This window comes from Schistocerca nitens, chromosome 6 (assembly GCF_023898315.1).
Source record: "Schistocerca nitens isolate TAMUIC-IGC-003100 chromosome 6, iqSchNite1.1, whole genome shotgun sequence".
NCBI lineage: Eukaryota > Metazoa > Arthropoda > Insecta > Orthoptera > Acrididae > Schistocerca > Schistocerca nitens.
Genome location: NC_064619.1, coordinates 244259845 through 244283977, shown reverse-complemented (window position 1 = coordinate 244283977; position 24133 = coordinate 244259845). Strand labels below are relative to the sequence as shown.

Genomic DNA, 24133 nt, shown 5'->3' with positions numbered 1-24133 from the left:
CCATCTGTTGTAGAATTTTAGAACATGTTTTTTGCTCAAGTATCATGTCGTTTTTGGAAGCCCAGAATCTACTATGTAGGAATCAACATGGATTCCGGAAACAGCGATCGTGTGAGACCCAACTCGCGTTATTTGTTCATGAGACCCAGAAAATATTAGATACAGGCTCCCAGATAGATGCTATTTTTCTTGACTTCCGGAAGGCGTTCGATACAGTTCCGCACTGTCGCCTGATAAAGAAAGTAAGAGCCTACGGAATATCAGACCAGCTGTGTGGCTGGATTGAAGAGTTTTTAGCAAACAGAACACAACATGTTGTTATCAATGGAGAGACGTCTACAGACGTTAAAGTAACCTCTGGCGTGCCACAGGGGAGTGTTATGGGACCATTGCTTTTCACAATATATATAAATGACCTAGTAGATAGTGTCGGAAGTTCCATGCGGCTTTTCGCGGATGATGCTGTAGTATACAGAGAAGTTGCAGCATTAGAAAATTGTTGCGAAATGCAGGAAGATCTGCAGCGGATAGGCACTTGGTGCAGGGAGTGGCAACTGTCCCTTAACATAGACAAATGTAATGTATTGCGAATACATAGAAAGAAGGATCCTTTATTGTATGATTATATGATAGCGGAACAAACACTGGTTGCAGTTACTTCTGTAAAATATCTGGGAGTATGCGTGCGGAACGATTTGAAGTGGAATGATCATATAAAATTAATTGTTGGTAAGGCGGGTACCAGGTTGAGATTCATTGGGAGAGTGCTTAGAAAATGTAGTCCATCAACAAAGGAGGTGGCTTACAAAACACTCGTTCGACCTATACTTGAGTATTGCTCATCAGTGTGGGATCCGTACCAGATCGGGTTGACGGAGGAGATAGAGAAGATCCAAAGAAGAGCGGCGCGTTTCATCACAGGGTTATTTGGTAAACGTTATAGCGTTACGGAGATGTTTAATAAACTCAAGTGGCAGACTTTTCAAGAGAGGCGCTCTGCATCGCGGTGTAGCTTGCTCGCCAGGTTTCGAAAGGGTGCTTTTCTGGATGAGGTATCGAATATATTGCTTCCCCCTACTTATACCTCCCGAGGAGATCACGAATGTAAAATTAGAGAGATTAGAGCGCGCACGGAGGCTTTCAGACAGTCGTTCTTCCCGCGAACCATACGCGACTGGAACAGGAAAGGGAGGTAATGACAGTGGCACGTAAAGTGCCCTCCGCCACACACCGTTGGGTGGCTTGCGGAGTATAAATGTAGATGTAGATGTAGATTTGTTGATGACATTTTTGCGATCTGAATTGAGGGTGAGGGCACCATATTCACATTCCCCCAGAACCTCAACAACATTTCCCCCCATTTGCTTCCTCTGGTCCTACTCAACCCAGCAAGCTACTATCCTACATGTTGACTTTCACCTCAAAGATTGCTACATCAGTACCTTTGTCCATATCAAACCTACTAACCACCAGCAATACCACTATTTTGACAGCTGCCACCCGTTACATAACAAGATGTACCTTCCGTACAGCCGAGCCACCAGTGGTCGTTACATCCCCAGTGACGAGCGGTCCCTCTCAAAATATACTTAGGGTCTCACTGAAGCCTTCACAGACCGTAATTATCCTTCCAACCTTGTAGAGAAACAAATCTCCCATGCCTTATCTTTCCAGTTTCCCACTGCCTCGCAAAGTCCCACCCTCCGGCCACAGAGGAGCATTCCCCTCGTTGCTCAGTACCACCCAGGACTGGAGCAACTGAATTACATTCTCCGCCAGGGTTTTGATTACCTCTCGTCATTCCCTGAAATACCCGCAGTGGTATTCCACCATCCACCGAACCTAAACAAAATACTTGTCCATCCTTACACAACCCTTGCTCCCAATTCCTTACCTCTTGGCTCATACCCCTGTAATAGACCTAGATGTGTCCAATACATCCCCCCACCACTACCTGCTCCAGTCCAGTCATGAAAATCACCTATCCCATCAAAGGCAGGGCTACCTGTGAAACCAGTCATATGATCTATAAGCTAAGCTGCAGCCACTATGCTGCCTTCTGTGTTGGCATGAATACTAACAAGCTGTCTGTCTGCATGAATAGCCACCGACAAACTGTGACCAAGAAACAAGTGTGGACTACCTTGTTGCTGAACACACTGCCAAACATGACATCCTTCATTTCAATGACTGCTTCACACCCTGTGCCATATGGATCCTTCCCGCCAACACCAGCTTTTCTGAATTGCGCAGCTGGTAACTTTCACTGCAATGCATCATACATTCCCATAACCCTTCTGGCCTCAACCTTCGTGAGTCACTGTCATCACTCATCCAGCACCCCACAGCTATCATTCCACAATTACACTCAGTTTTTACACTTCCCTCCTTTTTCACTACTCCTCCCCCCCCCCCCCCCCACCTCTCCCCTGCCATCCATCTAACCCCAGTACTTCGCTGTCAGCCACCCCCGCCATGCCATCCCTCCCCCTGGCCACCCCACCCCACCCCAGCCTCGTCCTTACCCCCACCCGGTCGCCACTCCCATCATGCACTGGTGCTGCTGCTCGCAGTGTGGTTTCAGTTGCCTGAGACTGCAGACGTGTGTGCGTGTGCGTGCGTGCGTGTGTGTGTGTGTGTGTGTGTGTGTGTGTGTGCGTGCGTGCGTGCGTGTGTGTGTGGTCTATTGCTGATGAAGACCTTTATGGCCGAAAGCGTGTGTGTGTGTGTGTGTGTGTGTGTGTGTGTGTGTGTGTGTGTGTGTGCGCGCGCGCGTGCGTGTGTGTGTGGTCTATTGCTGATGAAGACCTTTATGGCCGAAAGCTTTATTTGTGACAGTCTTTTCGTTGTGCCTTTCTGCGCATCAGCACCTCCTCTATGTGGTAAGTAGCAACTTTCCTTTACTTAATATTGTTAAATTCCAGCCTGGATTTCCATTGCTTGATTTGTATTAAAAAATTATGTGAATGATAGGGATGCGTTCTTGTATATTACATTTATATTTTTGTCTTGTCAGCTTTTCTGCCTGGATAAAGGTGAGATATAAATCATTTTGACAAAAAGTAACCATTACTGACAGTATGATTTTGTCACTGAATCACCTAATAAAGGTACACTGTAACCAGCAATAATTAATGCATCATGGGAAAAAATGAACAAAGAGCACACTGAACGTCGGTATGGAGTGCCACAAATGAATATCAGAATCGTAAAGATGGCTGCGATTGAACAACTGTATAAATTTGAAGAGTTGAAAAAATTAGCCAACCAGTTGCAAGTGGTTGGCTGTTTTTTTTTCCCCCAACCTGTACAAATGATTATGCATGTTACACTGTGAATAGCTGAATGTCTTCACAAATTTGCTATTAAAAATATGAGTCCCATCTTAAACATCTGAATCATCTTTCTCACTAATAGATAATGGAGACTTCTGCACAGAAAGTTCATCATCGAAATCTGGAATATTGGAGTTGCTACACCCACTACAATCGCAGTATCCACACAAAACAGAATACTGTAAATTAACACTACAACAATGACAATTTTGTTCACATCCAGTTTCTCACTTGAAAGATATTAACTTTAAGATGAATTTGGCAGTCTTTCTTCAGTTAAAACTGGCTGCAGAAAACCATTTTTGGAGACACATCCTCATGTAGTGGATAGCAAGTCTTCATTGCTGCGTACCTGAAGTAAAACCATTTTGAATGCCTGCCGCTTGAGATATTTGGGGAAATTGAGCAAGATCCATGTGAGAGGTGATAGGACTTGTTTTCACTGCTTTTAGGAAATTTTGATATCGAAGCACCGTACAATGCCAGTAGAAACTGCTTGTCTGCTTCTGTTACTTCTTGAGCATTTGCATTTGGATTATTGAATACTGAAGTAATTTCTCATAGATTAGGCTGTGTGTGAAGAAGTCAGAATGATTTTTTCTTCCCTTGGCCAAACAAAGATGATGTCATGTCACACCCCGATACAGAATGTAGAAATAGCATCCCTGGATATAAGTCTCCAGGTGTGTTTGAAAGAGAGGTAATATGTTAAGTCCATTAAGGGCATTTTCCGATGGATGAATTTTGAAAGTAAATGGGCACATTACCAGCAGCAAGTCTAATTAGGATGAGTGAATCGACATCTGTGCCAACCAGCACAGTTGCCTTTTCTCCTGCCATCTCCAGTCCTGTTTGAACAATCAGTGTATTAGCATCAGCCTGCCCTTGCAGTGTCAAAATAGCACCAGACTCCCGGTGATTTCGTAAACCAGCAGTAAATAAAGTTTTTCTTGGCCCACCGTGCACATTATATTTTCTGTGAAGTGTACAAGTATGTCAAGGGACTGACTTTTTGTGTGATGTCTGTGCTCTTCATTTTTTGTAGTGGGCATGGAATAACCATTGAAGGTGGAAACGCAGTTATTTCAAAAGTATTTTCACAAAATGACACAGTAAAGTCCATATAATTCTTTGTAAGTCAGCCACAGTGGCCAAACAACTCTTCGCAGTAACTATCAACTATCTACAACACAGACACAATCTTGAGGAGGAGAGGGTTACTTGTCGCTTTGGTTACAATTATCTAATATATCATACAGTACAGATTTTGGTGTTTTTTCTCCTGTAATAATCATAAAAAAATAAGGGTTTAGTTGTTAGTTCATGGTTTAAACATTTGTGGAGGTCTTCATTGGTTTAGGCAAGCATCACAACTTACTCTGAAGATTGTAGCAGCTGTTGTGGTATCTGGCTTCAGCAGCAACTAAATCAGTAACACTTTCCACTTGAATTGTCACATTTTGACCCCTAGCATCATCATGAGATTTAGTGGCACCCAAAGTAGACTATTTGCTCTTTATGGGTCACACTTTGTAAACATTTCGGCAGTTGAGAGGCAAATTTATATCATTATTCCTCTCCACAGAAGAGGCAGTGCTGTTTGAAGTCAAAGGTAGAGACACTGGATCTCAGTTTTGGAATTTTTGAAGGGGAGTGTTGAACGAAAGTCACAATACTCCTCAGACGCATGTAGTTTCTACGCTAGTTCACATGTATCCGGACACCTGCAACACTCTCCAGTTTTTTTTAGTAATCCAGCTATACACTGTAGACTGCTTTCCACTAGAGTTTTGATATCATGAGTAGCAGCTACTGTTTCTTCTTGTGACAGCAAGGTCTCATTGCAAATAAGGCACATCTCTTCCATCTCCACAATGCAAAATAATTGACCAGTTACTCAGAAACATTAAAGATGCAAAAGGAGCATCATTTATTTTAGATACTGAATCAACCTGCATTTAAAGTATACATAGCAACACACCAACACAAATAAATTTTTAGTTTATTCATAGTTTTTCAACTTAGAAATGTTAAAATAAAATCAAAAGTGATAAAATATTGTGGACATTTTAAAGGTCCTTGTATGCACAGATTTGTTAGTTCAATAATAAATGCAACAAACAGGAAAATCCCAAGTGGTAGTCTCAGTATCAGGTTCCAGTTAAACAACGAAGTCCCCAAAGTCATTGCTGTGAAAGCAGCCTTTCAACACAAATTTCATTAACACCCTTTTGCCTGTTGTTTAAGATATTCATATGCCTTCTTGAGGAATACTCCCGTGATGAACTAAACATGTTTTTCCTTATCACTGGAGACTATTCATATATAATAGAAACTCTTAACATAAGATCTAAAAATATCTGCTTGAGAAAATGTAGATAAATTCTACTACAAAATCAGTCTGGCTTGTGAATAACCACACCTTACAGTAAATAAATTCAGATAACTCTGTTATTATTAATGATAGTGAAAATGTGTTGGTATTGGTTTACAGCTCTAAGAATATGTTACATAGTTAATGAAATAACACTGTCATTATGTTGCATAACTACCTAGTTATTTATAGACAAACTTCGAAAATGGTTGAAAAACTGATTTTTTTAAATTTATTTTATTTTTTTATTTTATTTTTTTAAATTTTTTATTTATTTATTTATTTTTTTTTGTCAGAAGAAATTTTAGATATATGTTAGATATTGCTACGTAGACATTTTTCAACTATTTCTCTATAATTTGGTGCAAAAACTACCTTTTTGTGTTTATTATATGGGAGTTTATAGCTGTTTAAATATTACTATAGAAATTCTTTTGGCAACCATACTGATCACTTTTTAACCCCAATTCCACAGCCTGAAGCTTCGGGGACTTTTAATATGTTAGCTAAAACATCAAACTGAAGCTATTTCAAAAGGTTTAATCTCTCCCCTATTTTTTTCATACTCGGGCTCTTTTTTTGCATATAGTTACTGGCCTATCAAATAATAGTTCAGATATTTATTAAAGCCTTAAGGGGGGACGTTGATGAAATTGACCAAATATGTCAATTTTCGATTTATTTTTTATTTGTTAATACAACTTGTGAACAATAAGTTCCCAAAGTTTCAATGTTGAAATCGCATCTGAAGTGCCTGAAAATTTATTAAAAGTGTGATGCGGCCTCCCTGCCATGCCCACATTTTGAAGCAGCACTTCAATACCAGCTCAGTGACCTGTGTATTACTTTCAACCAAACATGTACGGCATACATCTAGAAGACCGTGATACACATACTCTTTGGTTTTATAGATCATCTTTGGCCGATCCTGCACTTTTCAAAAAGTGTGTTCATGGCAAAACCCAAAATCCAAATGAGTCTCTAAGTTCACTCATATGGAAACAATGCCCTAAAAACACATTTGCACCTGCTGCAGTTGTCAGAATTGCAACTTATGATGCAGTTATTGTATTTAATGATGGGAACGTCAGGAGGATGAAGGTATTAGAAAGAATGGGCTTCAAGATAGGAAATTTTACTCAAGACATCCTGAGAAAAATAGTTTTACAGCACATCTCTGCAGCTAAAAAGTCAGTTGAAGACCTGGTAAAGGAAAGAAGACAGACAACAAGAATACAGAAGAGAAGCCTTGAAGGGGAAGATGACCCAGAGTACAAATGTGGTGCCTTCTGAAGAAGTGACATAAGGGAAAAAGTTTGGTTGAACTTTAAATTGCTTTTCCTGAAAAGTTTATTTTTTAAAAGTTCATGTACCTTTTCCTCAGCTTCTATGAATGCTAGAATTATGAAATTTTGTACACATATTTCTGTAAACCTAATAAATGTCTCAAGAGCAAATTTTGAAATTCTGATTGCAATCTGAGATAGGGCAAAGTGCTTGAAATTTTGCATGAATTTAAAATTGTACTTGTGGAATTATAATTAAAAAAATATGAAAATTCTCCAAGTTGACGTATTCCAAAAACCTCATGAGAGAAGCTTACAAGGTATAAAGAGATGAAACAGAGAAATTTTTGTAAAAATCTCTTGAATACTTTCTGAGAAAAAGGAACATAAATTATTTTTTGAAAATAAAACTTCAAACTTCATTTAAAAAATAGATGAATATATATATATATATATAATCAAAGGATTTTATATGTAAATGTGTTACGTTCCTGTAAAGTGTGGTATAAAATTTCATTGCCACATCTCCAAAACTGTGGATTTGGTGCATTTTTGAAATAGTGCGTGTTTATTATCAACGTCCCCCACTTATAAAACATCGATCACTTTTACACATGAGACCTGCCTTAATAAATATACACAAAACTGATTAATAATTTTATGGCTGCTAATGAGCTTGGCTGTGTTGCAGCCTCAGACAAAATAGCGGTGACAGCCATTGCCACCACAACAAAGACACACAGCTGAATACATAATGCCAGGATTGCAGTTCAACAGGTGTACTGAGGTGAGGGGTTGTGTCATGTGGGGTGGGTGATACAGTTATAAGAAGTTATGGTCCTGTTGAGGTTCTGTGTTACTTGTGTAAAGTACTTTATTCACCCCTATTGCTCAATTTGAACCAAACTGTCATTTTAAATTTTAAAAGTGTACTTGTGTGTATGATTGTACGTGTTCTACTAAATTGTGTATGAAGTCGAAAATAAAGAGAATATACCAAGGTATGTTTGAAACACATCATCGATACAATTTAATACAAATTACACTACAAAACAAATACCCAATAACTATGCTCACAATAGAACCAACTGAAATATGTAACACAAATACGTGATCTTGCACTCATGTGGTTCTATTCTGTTTAAGGCTGTGAACTCAAGCACTAGGGAAATAAGTGAATTTATATAAAGTATAAATTTCAACTGGTTTTTATTTGTTTTGTGCTTCAAAGTGAAATTGTATGAACACATCACTAGTGTGACCAGACACCGACTGTTCTTCAGGCATTAGTGTAGGTGTATAGTATCATCTGTAACGTTTACTTATTTAGTTTTTGTTAAAAAATGTGCTGATGCTGTCATATCATAAATTCTGCTATGAAACATTACTTTTCTTCAAAACATAAAGTAACTAACAAGAAAACTTTTTTCAGAGAGATGTTGTTGATCGTACGCCATCACTGAAATTGCTGTCTCAGATCCTAAAAGATCCTGACGTTCACCAGTTAGATCCAAATATTGTCGATCTTCTCCACTGGGTTCTCAAAGGGACACAACAACTTAAACGTATACCGAAAAAGCAGGTTTGTTTAGTTTACTTTTACCATAGTGGTTTGTAATTGTATCACTAACAAAGTGTCGTATTGCTTGCGTGTTTATCCTTGAATTGAATATTTATGCGACTTATTCGTAATAAGTGATTTCATTTATTTCATTGAGGAATATTTGTTTATCTGTTAGCGATGAAAGGGAGCAAAGTAAAACTATTCCTCTCAAGACATTATCATTCTAATTTCTTTCTTCTGGCTTGTATTTGTTGTCAAAGTCGCTGTCTTATGTATTCTGTCTTTTTTCCCATTTTTCTCCTGTTCCCTTATTCTGTGATTTAAGTCCACAATCTGTCAGCCACTTTCCTGTAACCATACAATATAGCAATTAAAAGAGTTATTCAAAGTGTTCTAGGCACTGTGGCAAATGAAGTCAAAATCAGTGTACTGCTGCCATTGAAAGAAAATATCATTCATTCCACATCCTCATGTCTACACATGTTAATGGATCCAAGTGCCAGTGACTTGTAAGAAAACATAGTGTGAGTATGGCAGACTGGACTAGCTACTGCACATTTCACTGCTCCAGGATCCGTTGGGATTCGTATGTCGTGCTACAACTCCTAAATGTGGAGGCACTGGTTTTTCTCCTATGCCACCTCAAAAAGATATGGGGTGTAGGCTACTGTCCAGATCCATGGCAGGAGGCAATTCTGAATCCAGGGAAGTACAGTTTATCTCTAATTAGCTGTCGGGGTGCTGTGCTTGCTACCTGTATAGGAAAGACCTTTGAGCAAATGTTAAACCAACAGCTAGTGAGGATTCTTGAAACCAGGAGGTTAAGCAGCCAATCTTGGTTTCGGAAATACCAGTCCACACTAGATGACCTATTCCACATGGAAAAAGTGATGCAACAGTCATTCCTAGGCAAACGGCAGTTTATTGGTATCGTCTTCAATCTGGAGAAAGCATAATGTTGCCCATCAGCTTCATAAGTGGGACTTCTGTGGGTGTCTCCCCACATTGCTGTGATCCTTCATTGCTGAATGATACTTTGGTATCGAGTTGGAGCTATGCACTCCAACCAATTCCCTCTGCAGAATGCTGTTCCTCTGTGCAGTCTTCAGAGCGTCATCCTTTTTGTTGTAGCAGTCAGTAGTCTCTCTTCCACAAGGAACCAAGTCAAAAATTCCTTATTTGTGGATGATTTTGTGGCATTCTGTTCTTTCTCCCATCTCATAAATACTATATGGCAACTATAGCTGAACCTTAGCAGGGTGGAGGATTAGGCTAATACTATTGGTTTTAATTCTCTACGGAGGAAAAAAACTGTTTGTGGTTTAACATTATTATGAAAAGGATAGTTGCTTCTCACCATATAGCGGAGATGCTGAGTCGCATATAGGCACAACTAAGAAACTGTCAGCAAGGAAGCTTCTGTGCTATATGGTGAGTACCAACTACCCTTTTCATAACATTTTCATTATTTCCTCCTGGATTTTTCTTTGTGTTTATTTTAATTGTTCACATCAGTCTTTTGTGGTATCAGAAATTCAGATGAGGGCACCACCTTGGATTTCAAGACCGCAGTGTTATTCTTGAGCATTATCGTTAGTCAGAGAATAACATGGCTGCCACATTTCGATGATCTGAAATGTCTGAAGGCACTAAACATCGTAAAATGTCATTGTGGTAAGAATCGAGTGGGAAGGAGGGCAGATCAGTCCAGTCTGCTCACATTCTATAGCACCTTTTTCTGCATGTGATGTGACTTTTGCAGCATAGTGTATGTATCAGATAGGTATTCTTTAAATAAGAAGTAGGATGCTGTCTCCATGAAGACATTAGACTTGCCACTGGGGCCTACCAAACCAGTCCTATTCGTAGCCTCTGTGCAGAGGCTGGTGAGCCACCTCTTACCATTTAGCAAGAACTCCACATGGTGTGACATACAAAGTGAGGTCCATTTCCAAACATCTTGTTGTTGGTATTGGGACTAAAACTTCGTACAATGGAGATCTGACATTCTCTCTATACGAAGGAATATCTCAAGTTACTTGGTGTCACAGACATACCATCTCTTAAAACAGATGGAGTAAGTACCATCCCTGGATACTTGACAGGCCTACAGGTTAGACAGTTCAAAATAAAACAAGATTAACACTCTGCTTATAGTTTTAATATGGGTTTTTAAGGGTACAGGATTGGGTGTAAGGAATGAAAGAGGAAGCTGCATGGTAGAATTTTGTACAGAGCATAAGCATAAGTTAATCATCACTGACACTTGGTGTAAGAATCATGAAAGAAGGTTGTATATGTGGAAGAGGCCTGGAGACAACGGAGGGTTTCAGATCGATTATATAATGGTAAGACAGAGACGAACCAGGTTTTAAAATACCAACTGTAGATTAAAGCTGAAGAAACTGCAAAAGGGTAAAAATTTAAGAAGATGGGACCTGGATAAACTGAAAGAACCAGAAGTTGTTGAGAGTTTTAGAAGGAGCATTAGGGAAGAGTTGACAAGAACAGGGGATAAGAATACAGTAGAAGAAGAATGTGTAGCTTTAAGAGATGAAATAGTGAAGGCAGCAGAGATTCAAATAGGCAGAAAGATGAGGCCTAATAGAAATCCTTGGAGAACACACCATATAATGAATGTAATTGATGAAAGGAGAAAATATAAAAATCCAGTAATTGAAGCAAGTGAAAAGGAAAACCAATGTCTCAAAAATTAGATCAACAGGAAGTGTAAAATGGCTAAGCAGGAATGGCTAGAGGGCAAATGTAAGGATGTAGAAACATATAACACTAGGGATAAGATGGGTGCTGCCTATTGGAAAATTAGAGAGACCTTTGGAGAAAAGAAAACCACCTCTATGAATATCAAATCAGCTGGAAAATCAGTCCTAACCAAAGAAGGGAAAGCAGAAAGGTAGAAGTAGTATATAGAGGGTCAATAAAAGGGCAGTGTACTTGAGGGCAATATCGTGGAAGTGGAAGAGGATGTAGATGAAGATGAAATGGGAGATATGATACTGCGTGAAGAATTTGACAGACCACTGAAAGACTGAAGTCGAAACAAGGGCCCGGGAGTAGACAACATTCCATTGGAACTACTGAAAGCTTCGGGAGAGCCAGCCATGACAAAACTTTACCATCTGATGAACAAGATGTATGAGGCAGGCAAAATACCCTCAGACTGCAAGAAGAATATAATTCCAATCCCAAAGAAAGCGGGTGTTGACAGGTCTGAAAATTACCAAACTATCATTTGGGTAAGTCACAGGTGCAAAATACTAACATGAATTTTTTACGGACGAATGGAAAAACTGGTAGAAGCCAACCTCGGGGAAGATCAGTTTGGATTCCATAGAAATGTTGGAACACACGAGGCAATACTGACCCTAGAGAAAGGTTTTGACAATGTAGACTGGAATACTCTCTTTCAAATTCTGGAGGTGGCAGGGGTAAAATACAGTGAGTGAAAGGCTATTTACAATATGTACACAAACCAGATGGCAGTTATAGGAGTCAAGGGGCACGAAAGGGAAGCAGTGGTGGAGAAGGCAGTGAGACAGAGTTGTATGCTATCCCTGATGTTCAGTCTGTACATTGAACAAGCAGTAAAAGAAACTAAAGAAAAATTTGGAACAAGAATTAAAATCCAGGGAGAAGAAATAAAAACCTTGAGATTTGCTGCTGATATTGTAATTCTGTCAGAGATGGCAAAGGACCTGGAAGAGCAGTTGAATGGAATGGAGAGGATCTTGAAAGGAAGATATAAGATGAACATAAAAAAAGCAAAACTAGGATCCCGGAATGTAGTCAAATTATATTAAGTGATGCTGAAGGAATTAGATTAGGAAGTGAGGCACTTAAAGTAGTAGAGGAGTTGTGCTATTTGGGCAGCAAAATAACTGATGATGGTTGAAATAGAGAGGATTTAAAATGTAGACTGGTGATGGCAAGGAAAGTGTTTCTGAAGAAGAGAAATTTGTTAACATCGAGTATGGATCTAAGCAGCAGGAATTCTTTCCTTGAAGTATTTGTTTGGAGTGTTGGCATGTATGGACGTGAAATGTGGATGATTAACAGTTTAGACAATCTAGAATAGGAGCATTTGAAATGTGGTACTGTGCCGTGAAGACCCATCTCACTGTTGGCGTGGCACCCAGTTGACAGTGGCCCATATTCTTCTGCTATGTCCTTCTTTGGCTGCCCTACAACTTTTTCTTCGGTTGCCGGACTCATTATCATTGATTTTAGCAGACAACGCCTCATTGGCTGATTTGGTTTTACGTATCATGTGTGAGGGTGGGTTTTATCATTTGATCTGAGTTTTAGCACCTGTTCTTTGTCCCTCTGTGTCCTCCATCCTAGTGCTTTTAGGGTAAGGTTTTAATGTGTTGCAGGGTGGCTGGCTTTTCCTTTTTATTTTCGTGGTTGGCCAGCCACTGTAATCTGCTTCCTTGTTTTACTCTCTTCTAACTGTTTCTTGCATCTCTCTGTTGTTCTCTTGTCCCCTTTTGTTCCTTTCAGTGTTCTTTGCCTTTCCTTCGTTCTTGTGGTGTTTCCTTTCTTTCTGTTTTGTGTTATATGTCTTGTCTATTTTATTCTCACTTGTGGCATTGTTTTATTAGGAACAAGGGATCGCTGACCTCGTAGTTTGGTCCCTTTCCCCCTCTTACCAACCAACCAACCAACCACCCGGTCCCCACTCCCACCATGTGCTGCTGCTCGCAGTGTGGCTTCAGCAGCCAGAGATTATGGTCAGTGTGTGTGTGTGTGTGTGTGTGTGTGTGTGTGTGTGTGTGTGTGTGTGTGTGTGTGCTCTGCTGTAATTTTTTGAAACATTTACTGTAACATACTTCATTTTAGACTGTCTGGGAGAGAAATGGAAAAACAAGCAAAAACTGGCATGCTGTGCAAAGCAACATCCTGGCTCCTGGAGAGTATGACATGACTAATTTTTCATTTTGTCCAGATGCTGCATAATTATGTAGGTGTGCCTTGTTAACATTGTCATGGTGTAGGTGCCAAGAAATTTGACCCAGTTAAGGGCATTTTCACCAGAAGTGTTCACTTGAGATCTTGAAAATTGGTAAATGATGGATTCCAGTAACTATGGCACACATTTTATTATAATGTAGTTGAATAGATAAAGCAGCAGAAGGAGAACACACACATAAAAAAAGATTTTAGTTGTGCAAGCTTTCGGAGCCAGTGGCTCCTTCCAGCAGGCATAGCTTGCATACGTACAGCCTTTTTTATTTGTATTTTCTCATGCCGCAGCTTGCTGAGCGGATTTTTTATCTAGCCAATTACATTATGTTGTTAAAGTTGATTATTTTCCTTGTAATACATTTTATTATGTAACACATTTATTGTTACCTAGTGCTAACAAGTATTTATTTGTTTGTCTAGATATATTGAATTTAGTGTACTGTCTATGCAAGTTTCTTGCTTTGCAGTTTTATAACATGTGTGCTTGTGTGATCTGGAATACAATGAAAAACATGATTACAAGAAATCCCCAGTTTATTAGGTCATGGAGTATTCAGAGAGATTTCGGGCTTGCAGCCGGTTGTTGTAAACTTCATTGCACGATATTTCGGCTGGACAACTGCCAGCCATCTTCATGTGAGCCAAACGAGGACTGACAAAGACATTCTCTGCTCCGTCTTATATAGTGCGCTGATGGTACTGTCGAGCATGCGTTAAAGTCGCAGAGACTGAAGGACCACACCGCCCAGTGACAGCGCCCTCACTGGTGGAACTGCAAGACTGAAGGACCACACCACCCAGTGACAGCGCCCTCACTGGTGGAACTGCAAGACTCAGCTGCCATCAGTATTGTCGCTGGCCACAGCTATCGAAGTTTTCTGGTGTCGTCGTCTCGAGCAAATTTCGGAGATGACAGGATTCCGCGCGTTATTCAATTGGTAACCACTGTCATGGTTCATTGTGTTTCCCTCTATGTGTATTTCAACGGATTCTTTGATAATGGAGTCCCAAAAAGTTGTTGCTGTGGCCATAGTCGAAGTTTTGTCGTACTCCATTGAATGTAGGTTGGAAATACAATGCTCCGCAATTGCAGACTTAATGGGTGGCAGTAGGCAAGTGCAACGGTGATTATCCGTACAACGCTCTTCCACTGTATGCGTTGTCTGTCCTATATAGGCCATACCACATTGACACGGAATTTTGTAAATTCCCGCCTTCTGCACTAACAAATTATCCTTCGTCGATCCCAGCAAATCCGAAATCTTAGAAGGTGGACGAAAAACCACTTTCACATGAAAATTATGAAGAATCCTCGCTATTTTGAAGGACATATTTCCAATGAAGGGAAGAAAAGCTAGGGACTTGGCTAGTGCGTTCTCCTCTTTATCCACTTCGATGTGCCCTGTGAACAAGGGTTTGAAGTACACTCATGGTTTGGGATGGGTGATGGCAACTTGAAGAATGCAAGTACAAATCAGTGTGTGTGGTCTTACGATAAACAGAATGTCCCACTGAGTCATCACTCATCCATGTAATCAAAGCATCCGGGGGGAGGCAACCATCTTTCTCTAGTTCCATAGTAAATCAAATATTCTCATGGATGGAGTTAAGATTATGAAAAAACTCCATTAACTTTTCTTCTCCATGGGGCCACACTATGAAAGTATCATTGACATATCTCCAAAAAACAGTTGGTTTACAAACTGCTGATTCAAGTGCTCTTTCCTCAAAATCCTCCATAAAAAGGTTAGTCACTATAGGAGACATTGGGCTGCCCATGGCAACACCATCAGACTGTTCAAAATATTCCTGGTTAAACATAATATTAGTTTAGGAAAGAGCATGCCAAAACAAAGCAGTGATGTCCGATTCAAACTGTTGACCAATTAGTGCCAAGGAATCTGCAAAAGGTACTTTTGTGAAAAGGGAAACTACATCAAAACTCACTAGAAGATCTGAACTACTTAAGTGGAGAGCCCCCAGTCTATTGATAAAATCAGCAGAGTTCCGTATATTATGTGAACAATTTGCCAACAAATGGTCTCAGCAAAGAAGCTAGATGTTTCGCTAAATCATTTGTGGGTGGGTCAATATTAATCACTATAGGCCATAAAGGCAGACCTTCTTTATGTACTTTAAGAAGACTATACAGTCTCGGTGGTATGCTGCCATGTGGTCTTAACTGCTTGATGGTCTCTGGAGATAACGAGGAAGAGTTCAAAAGTGCACACATCTTCCGTTGCACACGTGCTGTTGGGTCTTGATCAGTTTTCCTATACATAGTATCACTAAGTAGACTATACATCTCCAAATACAACCCACGAGGCAACAAAATGGTGGAATTACCTTTATCAGCCTTCAGCACCACTATTTCTTGAGGGTTCTGCAGTGCAGCCCTTTCTTCAGCGGTTATATTACTGCGTTGGGGAGGAGCTTTCAGGAGAACCCGACCAGTTTCCCTTCTTATTTCTTCAGCAGTGTCCATAGGAAGGCGGCGTACAGCATGTTAAACACCACTTACGAAACTTATAAGAGGTACTGCACTTGGTATAGGTGCGAAATTAAGACCTCTGCCCAAAACTGACAGCATTGTACCGTTTAAAATCTTCTCCATGAAATAAACAACAGAACGTCATGCAGTTATTTCCTGTGGCGTCGGATGTTGTGGCACCAAGCGATCAAATTTAGGCATCAGCCAGTAACTTATGTACCCAGTTGAACTTGGCTGAGGTCACTTCATCCACCCAGTCCCATGATATAGGAGAAAGAAGTATTACAATCTTAAAGTGTAAATGGAACAATTCTTCTGTAATGGGGTCTTAATTTTGCACCTACACCAAGTGCAGTACCTCTTGTAAGTTTCGTCAGTAGTGTTGAACAACCTGTACGTCACCTTCCTAAGGACACTGCCGAATAAATAAGAAGGGAAACTGGTTGGGTTCTCCTGAAAGCTCCTCCCCAAAGCCGTAACATAACTGCTGAAGAAAGGGCTGCACTACAGAACCTTTGAGATATGGAAATAGTGGTGCTGAAGGCTGATAAAGGTAATTCTACAGTGTTGTCACCTCGTGGGTTGTATTTGGAGAAGATGTATAATCTACTTAGTGATACTATGTATAGGAGGATTGATCAAGACCCAATAGCATGTGTACACTTTTGAAATCTTCCTCGTTACCTCCAGAGACCATCAGCGGTTAAGACCACATGGCAGCATACCACTGAGACTATATGGTCTTCCTAAAGTACATAAAGATGATCTGCTTTTATGGCCTATAGTGATGCACCCACATATGATTTAGCCAAACATCTAGCTTCTTTGCTGAGACCATTTGTTGGCAAATGTTCACATCGTATACGGAACTCTGCTGATTTTATCAATAGACTGTGGGCTCTCCATTTAAGTAGTTTGATCTTATAGTGAGTTGTGATGTAGTTTCCCTTTCCACAAAAGTACCTCTTGCGGATTCCGTGACACTAATTGATCAACAGTTTGAATCAGACATCACTGCTTTGTTTCGACATGCTCTTTCCTCCTCTGTCTCCTCTTGTGGCTAAGCTTTTTATGGAGGATTTTGAGGAAAGAGCACTTGAATCCGCAGTTTGTAAGCCAACTGTCTTTTGGAGATACGTCAATGATACTTTCATAATGTGGCCCCATGGAGAAGAAAAGTTAATGGAGTTTTTTCATTGTCTTAACTCCATCCATGAGAATATTTGATTTACTCTGGAACTAGAGAAAGATGGTTTCCTTCTATTCCTGGATGTTTTGGTTAAATGGAAGAGTGACGGCTCAGTGGGACATTCTGTTTATCGTAAGACCACACACACTGATTTGTACTTGCATTCTTCAAGTTGCCACCACCCATCCCAAACCATGAGTGTACTTCAAACCCTTGTTCACAGGGCACATACAGTGTCAGATGCAGAGAATTTGCCTAAGGAACTTGCACATTTGAGGACGGTGTTCAGAGACAATGGATACTCGACCTGGCAAATTAACAGGGCCTTCTCAACTAGAGCCAGGAACCGGGAAGTGGATAAAGAGGAGAACGCACTAACCAAGTCCCTAGCTTTTCTTCCCTTCATTGGAAATATCTCCTTCAAAATAGCGAGGATTCTTCATAATTTTCATGTGAAAGTGGTTTTTCGTCCACCTTCTAAGATTTCGGGTTTGCTGGGATCAGTGAAGGAAGATTTGTTACTGCGGAAGGTGGGAATTTACAAAATACCACATCAATGTAGTATAGCATAATAGAACAGACAATGCGTACAGTGGAAGAGCATTGTACGGATAATCACCGTTGCACTTGCCTACTGCCACTCATTAAGTCTGCAATTGCGGAACATTGTATTTCCAACCTACATTCAATGGAGTACGATAAAACTTCGATTTTGGCCTCAGCAACAACTTTTTGAGACCCATTATCAAAGAATCCGTTGAAATACACACAGAGAGAAACATAATGAACCATGACAGTCGTTACCAATTGAATAACGCGCGGAATCCTGTCATCGAAATTTGCTTGAGACGAAGACACCAGAAGACTTCGATAGCTGCGGCCAGCGACAATACTGATGGCAGCTGAGTCTTGCAGTTCCACCAGTGAGGGCACTGTCACTGGGCGGTGTGGTCATTCAGTCTTGTAGTTCCACCAGTGAGGGCGCTGTTTGCTGGGCAGTGTGGTCCTTCAGTCTCTGTGACTTTAGTGCATGCGCGGCAATACGGTCAGTGCACTATATAAGACGGAGCGTAGAATGTCTTCGTCAGTCCTCATTTGGCTCACCTGAAGATGGCTGGCAGTTGTCCAGCCGAAATATCGTGCAATGAAGTTTACGGCGACCAGCTGCAAGCCCAAAATCTCTTTGAACTGTTGATTCGCCGGGAAAATTTTAAATTTTACAGGTCATGGAATGACAGGATACAGAACAGGTACAGACTAGAGATGAGTACAGATAGACAGGTACACACAATTGACTATTACGAACTTGTTGACATTTACAGACTGGTGACTGGTACAGAGTGCCAGCTATATCCCATGCACGTCAGTATAAAGAGCATTTGCACACCAGGGGATGCTGGCTTTGTGCTGCAGGTGACTTGGGTGCTGGACCATGATTGGTGACCTCTGGTGGGGATCTGGAGCAGCTGAACGGCACACTACTTAAACTGTGTGATGTGTACCACAGTAGTAGTGTACCACAGTGATGTGTATCACAGTATGTGTACTACATACCACAGTATGGTTACTACACCCCTCCTTCCTTGGGTGGGAAGAGTGACCAGATTCCCATTCCCTTGCGATGTGCTGATGGATGACACATCCATAGTGTCAGAAGCAGTCGTCCTGGACGTGTGAGCAGAGGTGGTAGTGCATGGAGTGTGGCCCTGCACCTTTCTCCCCTCTAGGAAAGTCCGGTGGATGACCCCAGCTACACTAGGCAAGAGTCATCCCTAGGTTTCGTAAGATGGGGAGCTGTTGTGTCCAGTGGGAGGGTAGGCAGCACTGGCAGGAAGCAGCAGGCACCCATCCTCAAGCTGGAGGTGCCCATGTCAGTGTGGGAGGTGCCCACTTTGGTACAGGAGGTGCCTGGATCAGTGTGGGAGGAGTCCACATAGGTGCTGGAGGTGCCTCTGTAGGGTAAGAGGTGGCCACTTAGGTGCAGATGGCGCCTGCGGAGGAGCAGGAGGTGCATGTGGCAGTGTAGGAGGTGTCTGGGGTGGTGGCGGAGTTACCTGGAGGTACCCGCATCATTGCATACATCATCTACATTGGGGTGAGAGGTGACTGTGTCTGTGCAGGAGGCCCTGCAGCTGGTGAGGGGGCAGCCGCGTCACTGCAGGAGGTGCCTGCAGCAGAATAGGTGGTGCCCGTGTCATTGGAAGAGGCATTGAGAGGCCTTACTGTGTTGTCTGCATGAGGGTGATTCACCGGCAGGAAGGTGGGCGGGCACAGCTGGGGCGATGTGCTGCCGTAGGGAACTGTGAGGGCATTGGATGTTGTGGTGAAAGCAAGAATCGTAAAAGAAAATGAGCCAAAAAATCACTGTACAAGGGAAGCCTTCGACCAAAAAAATGTATGACAGTGCCGCGAAAGTTGCATCTACTACAGTAGACAAACAACAAATAATATAGGGAAGAATGGAGGGCATCAAAGAACCAACAAGTGCCTGAAAAACGTTCAACAAAAGTGATTCTGTCGCAAGGTACTGTTTGTGGTGTCAACTGTGGATTGTGGCAGGCCACAACCAAGAATAGGAAAATATTATTTAGTGTAGCTTGTCAGACAGTGTTTGATGGGACCCAATGATAGGGAGCCCAGCCAAGCATGCGGTTGTGAGTTGAAGAGTGAAACAGCTGCTCCGGTGTCCACATGCAGCTCTCTCATATTTTACAAAGCAGAGGGAAGTGTCCATGGTGCTGTCTTCGTCATTGTCGACGATGGAGTTGTCCATTGCAGCAAGGTTTCCTGGCTGGGATTGCAGCAGGCTTGTTGTGCCGATCCGATGTGTTCCATGAAAAGCGACGATGCCATCCCTCACCGCTTTGATTGGACATCACAGAAAACGGCAGTCAAGGACGAATCCCAACAAGAAGGAATGCACTGACGAATGACTTTGTCGGGCGTGAGGTAGGGCATTGCATCCCTGAAACATGGTGAGATCAATGGATGTGATGGGGTTCGAGAAAGAAAAAGACACTGGGACTGATGCAGTGGAATGTGTAACTTGGAAAAAGTCAGGGTGCCTGAGCAATGAGAAGAAAACTGCAGGCTCAGTATGACCACAAGGAAGAGCATAGCCAGTCTTGAAAAGGGGGCCAATGAATGAAGAGAATGAGACCTGGTCCTGAGAAGGAGGCCTCTGAACAGAACAACTAAGAGAGGAAGGCCGGATCCTGAAATGGTCTACTACAATGAAGAGAGGAAGGCCTGGTCCTGAAAAGGAATCCAATGAACATAACAGAGGAGCAGGAGCAGTTCATTCCTGAAAAGGAGGCCATAACAAAAACAAAATGCTACCAGTGTCCATGTCCGTTACTCGAAAGACGACTAAGTGTTGGTGGAGCTGTAGGCAGAAGCTTGCCAAACCCGAAATGTGATGGAAATGGAGGCAGAGTCATGTGGCAGAGACTTTCCAATCTGTGGCAGAGACTTGGCAATTTGTAGAATTGTCATCAGATGGAGGAAGACTGTGATGGTGCACTGAAAAACAGTGGAATCTGTACTGTCAGTGTAGCCATGAAGTGGTCAATGGCAGCCATATGTAGTTGCTTTTGCTGTAGAAGCACAGGAAAAAACAATCACCAAAGTTGTGCTCACACAAGTTTCCAAGTGGAGCACAGGAAAGGACCAAAGCTTGACTTGCCACCACTTGTGATGTGACTTCGGAACACAATGAAAAATGCAACTAGATGAAATCCACAGTTTATTAGGCCGTGGAGTGACAATTTAATGGTTATTAGGTCAAGGAGTGACAGTGTACAGAACAGGTACAGGCAAGAGATGACTAAATACAGATACATAGAGGTGATTGATGAATGCAGGCTTGTTGATACTTACAGACTGGTGACAGGTACAGACTGCCAGCCAGAGCTGGTGCACAGCAATATAAAGTGCATTTGCCCACCTGGGGCCACTGGCTCTCAGCTGCAGGCAATTGAGACACTGGACCTGGAGCATCCAAATGGCACACTACTTAAATTGTGTGATATGTGTCGCATTAGTGGCAGCAAAGTGTAGTAACATGTGGGTTGCTACATATGTTCACAGAAATTTGTAGTTTCCCAATAGCATATTTCAAAGGAGATAATCTTGTACTAAGCGATAATGTGATTAGCAGGTAGTTCTGAATAATCTTCTTACGTTAAAATTTCCCCATTTTACTGTAACTTTGCACTGCCTAATTCCAGACCCAACATTCCTATTTATGAAACAAAATTATCCAAGTGCAGTGGAATTATGAGCACAAACTTTTAGCTAAGAAAGACAGTAAAAAGATTTGGATCAAATTAGTGTCTATTTTGTTAAATCAGACAGGCTCTACCTTGAAATTGCATTAATGTCATTGCACTGGCAGTATAAACATTTTAAATAATATATTTTAAAATATTGTAGTTGATGGTAATACAATAATTGTAGTAAGATGTAATTTTGAGAAATTGTTGCTTAATGTGAAAATAAATATCAAAATGTGAATATATTCAAAGGACCCCCCGCCCCCCCTCGGCATTGCATATACAGTATGTGTAATATGAGAAGTGAGAATGCATTACTTATACTTGGAAAGTAGTGTAAGTGCAAAAGGTCAACAATAGCCTTTATATTTGGTATTTATTCTGCTTTATTATTTAGCTTTAAAGAAAGTTTTGTAAGTGTATTGCATGCACTATGAGTAAGAAGTTTTCTATTATTTATATTGCATAGACGATGAGTAAGACATTTTCTATTATTTACAGTTTTCTTCAGTATTATCACTGGTGAAGTGTGATATACCATATGAACCACCTGCTCATATTTTCTCTGTCACCTTGAGTGAAGCAGCAAGAGAAGCTTGGTCCGACCTCTCAGCAGGGAGGAAAACATTGTTTGCCTTTCATGGCAGTCGACTTGAGAATTTCTACTCCATTGTTCAGTATGGCTTGCAACAGTTATTAAATAAGGTCTGTTTTGTTACATTTGTTTAATGACCTCTTTTGTACTGCAGTTTATTTTTTTAAAATGTGTTTATAACTTTTGTTTCATATCACAAGGAATACCTTAGCACAGGAAGCAGTGCCAGTCAGTTTTGGGTGGTATACGTACTACATAATCCATATTTACAAATAAACTTTCAAACATTAAGCTGAATTGCTTTTATACGCTTGTAATGAAACTGTAACCAGCCTGGATCATACTGGACAATTAAAGAAGGAATCATTAAGATAATGTAAAATGTTGAGCATAGAGATAAACATATAAGCAATTTAATAATAAGTGTGGCTTCCAAGTCTCTCTTGCAAAAACGCGTTGTGCATTTCTGTTGTGGTACTATCATCTATCTGGATCCAGAACTGTACTTGGGTACCAAGTGCTTGGATGTTGTTTCACAGTCCTGATTTTTGCGACTCTTCTTTGAAAAAAAGCTGGCATGGCTGCTCTGTATTCATCAAGTAAACGTTACATGCATGTGAAAGGTTAATGGTTTCTGCTTCATTGCATACAGTTCTTAGGATGCAGATTGTGCTACTCTTGTCCATATTTACTGGGCTCTGGTCTTATTCCAGTTGGACTGTGGTGCCAGATTTATGGCTCAGTGATACCTTCAGTCACGAAACTGTTGGACCCAGTCCATTGTTGTAAAATACGACTGGACACTGGTGTCTTCCTGACCAGTCCCGTTGGCAGTCTCCTTGCTGATCAGCGATCTTCCCTCTTCATTCCTAATGGTACGAACTCTTGCTCACTTATGCAGTCACTATGCAAAAATTTCCTAATCATCTAACTTATCAGATTCATTTTGCGTACAAGGAGCATCAACCCACTGACATCTGCTCTCAGGTGTGTGTTCCAGTTGAAGTGCATGTGAAGGCCCTATGTTGGAGGTCTGCCTAACCTACTTATAATGTTTTCCCACAATACGCCACCCACCCCACAGGTGAATAGGTTTTTATACTTCCTTGAAAATAGTGAGTGCTGTTCCCATCTTTAACATGTTGGCTATAACAGAACACTGGTGGGACAGCTGTGAGGGGGGTGGTGTCCAGCGTGCTGAGTTGACACATGTTGTCCTCACTCACGCATCTACTGATGTGATTATTTTTCTCGCCTTATTTTATTATTGTCAGTACAACTGATGCTCATTACATCGTTTTTGGCCTTCTCCCTTTGGCTGTTACATATCCTCCCAGTTAGAAGGCATTCTTTACTTTGTAGCTGTCTTAGCCCTTAATTGGGTTGGCAGGGGTCAGATGTGGGTATAGCTCCTAAAGGAGCCCACGTCAGTTCTAACCTGCATACTAGACTGTCCCATATACTTTTACGCCCTTTAATTATTTCCCAGCTCTGGTATCAATATTGCTTCCAGTGCCTCAATTTTACCACTCCCACATACGTTCGTAATTTGATCATATTTCAAAAGACATAACTCCCTCCAGAGATCTCTCTCTTGGCTTAGGCACTGATGGCTTCTCCGTTCAGTCTCTTAACCCCTCCACTGACCAAGAATTTTTTATCTGTCAATTGTCATTTCTTTCACACCTAACAGTGTTTGTTAATCTGTAAATTGCTGAGGAGTTGCATCATGGTTCAGAGTCTACTTTGAACTGTAGGCCCCCAGACTGGCTGGGTAAGTCAATTCTGAGGAAGGTAAGGGCATACCACATTTAACAGACCCAAGACTATTAAAGCAAAAATGTAATAACTTTGTGCTATAAAAAGCATTTACAAAAGAGATGATGCAAAAAAATGACCAAACCAGAAAAGACTTGGGTGTCTGTACATTTAGAAGGAAAACTGAAGAAACCAAACTAAATTGATGCAGTACACAATGTAATAAAAACTCTTATCCCCAAAATTAGTTATTTGCTATCCACTCAGGGGATGACTTTGTG

At 41.1% G+C, this 24133-nt stretch overlaps 1 protein-coding gene across 2 annotated transcripts in view; it reads left to right on the top strand.

Annotated features, from left to right (window-relative positions):
* LOC126262213 (protein mono-ADP-ribosyltransferase PARP16) overlaps positions 1-24133 on the top strand; it is a 49444-nt gene that overhangs the window by 13648 nt on the left and 11663 nt on the right. For both annotated transcript variants that reach the window (XM_049958646.1, XM_049958645.1), the window contains exons 2-3: positions 8428-8577; positions 22001-22204. In XM_049958646.1, the coding sequence (XP_049814603.1) occupies positions 8428-8577; positions 22001-22204 (354 nt within the window). The remainder of the gene's footprint in view (positions 1-8427; positions 8578-22000; positions 22205-24133) is intronic.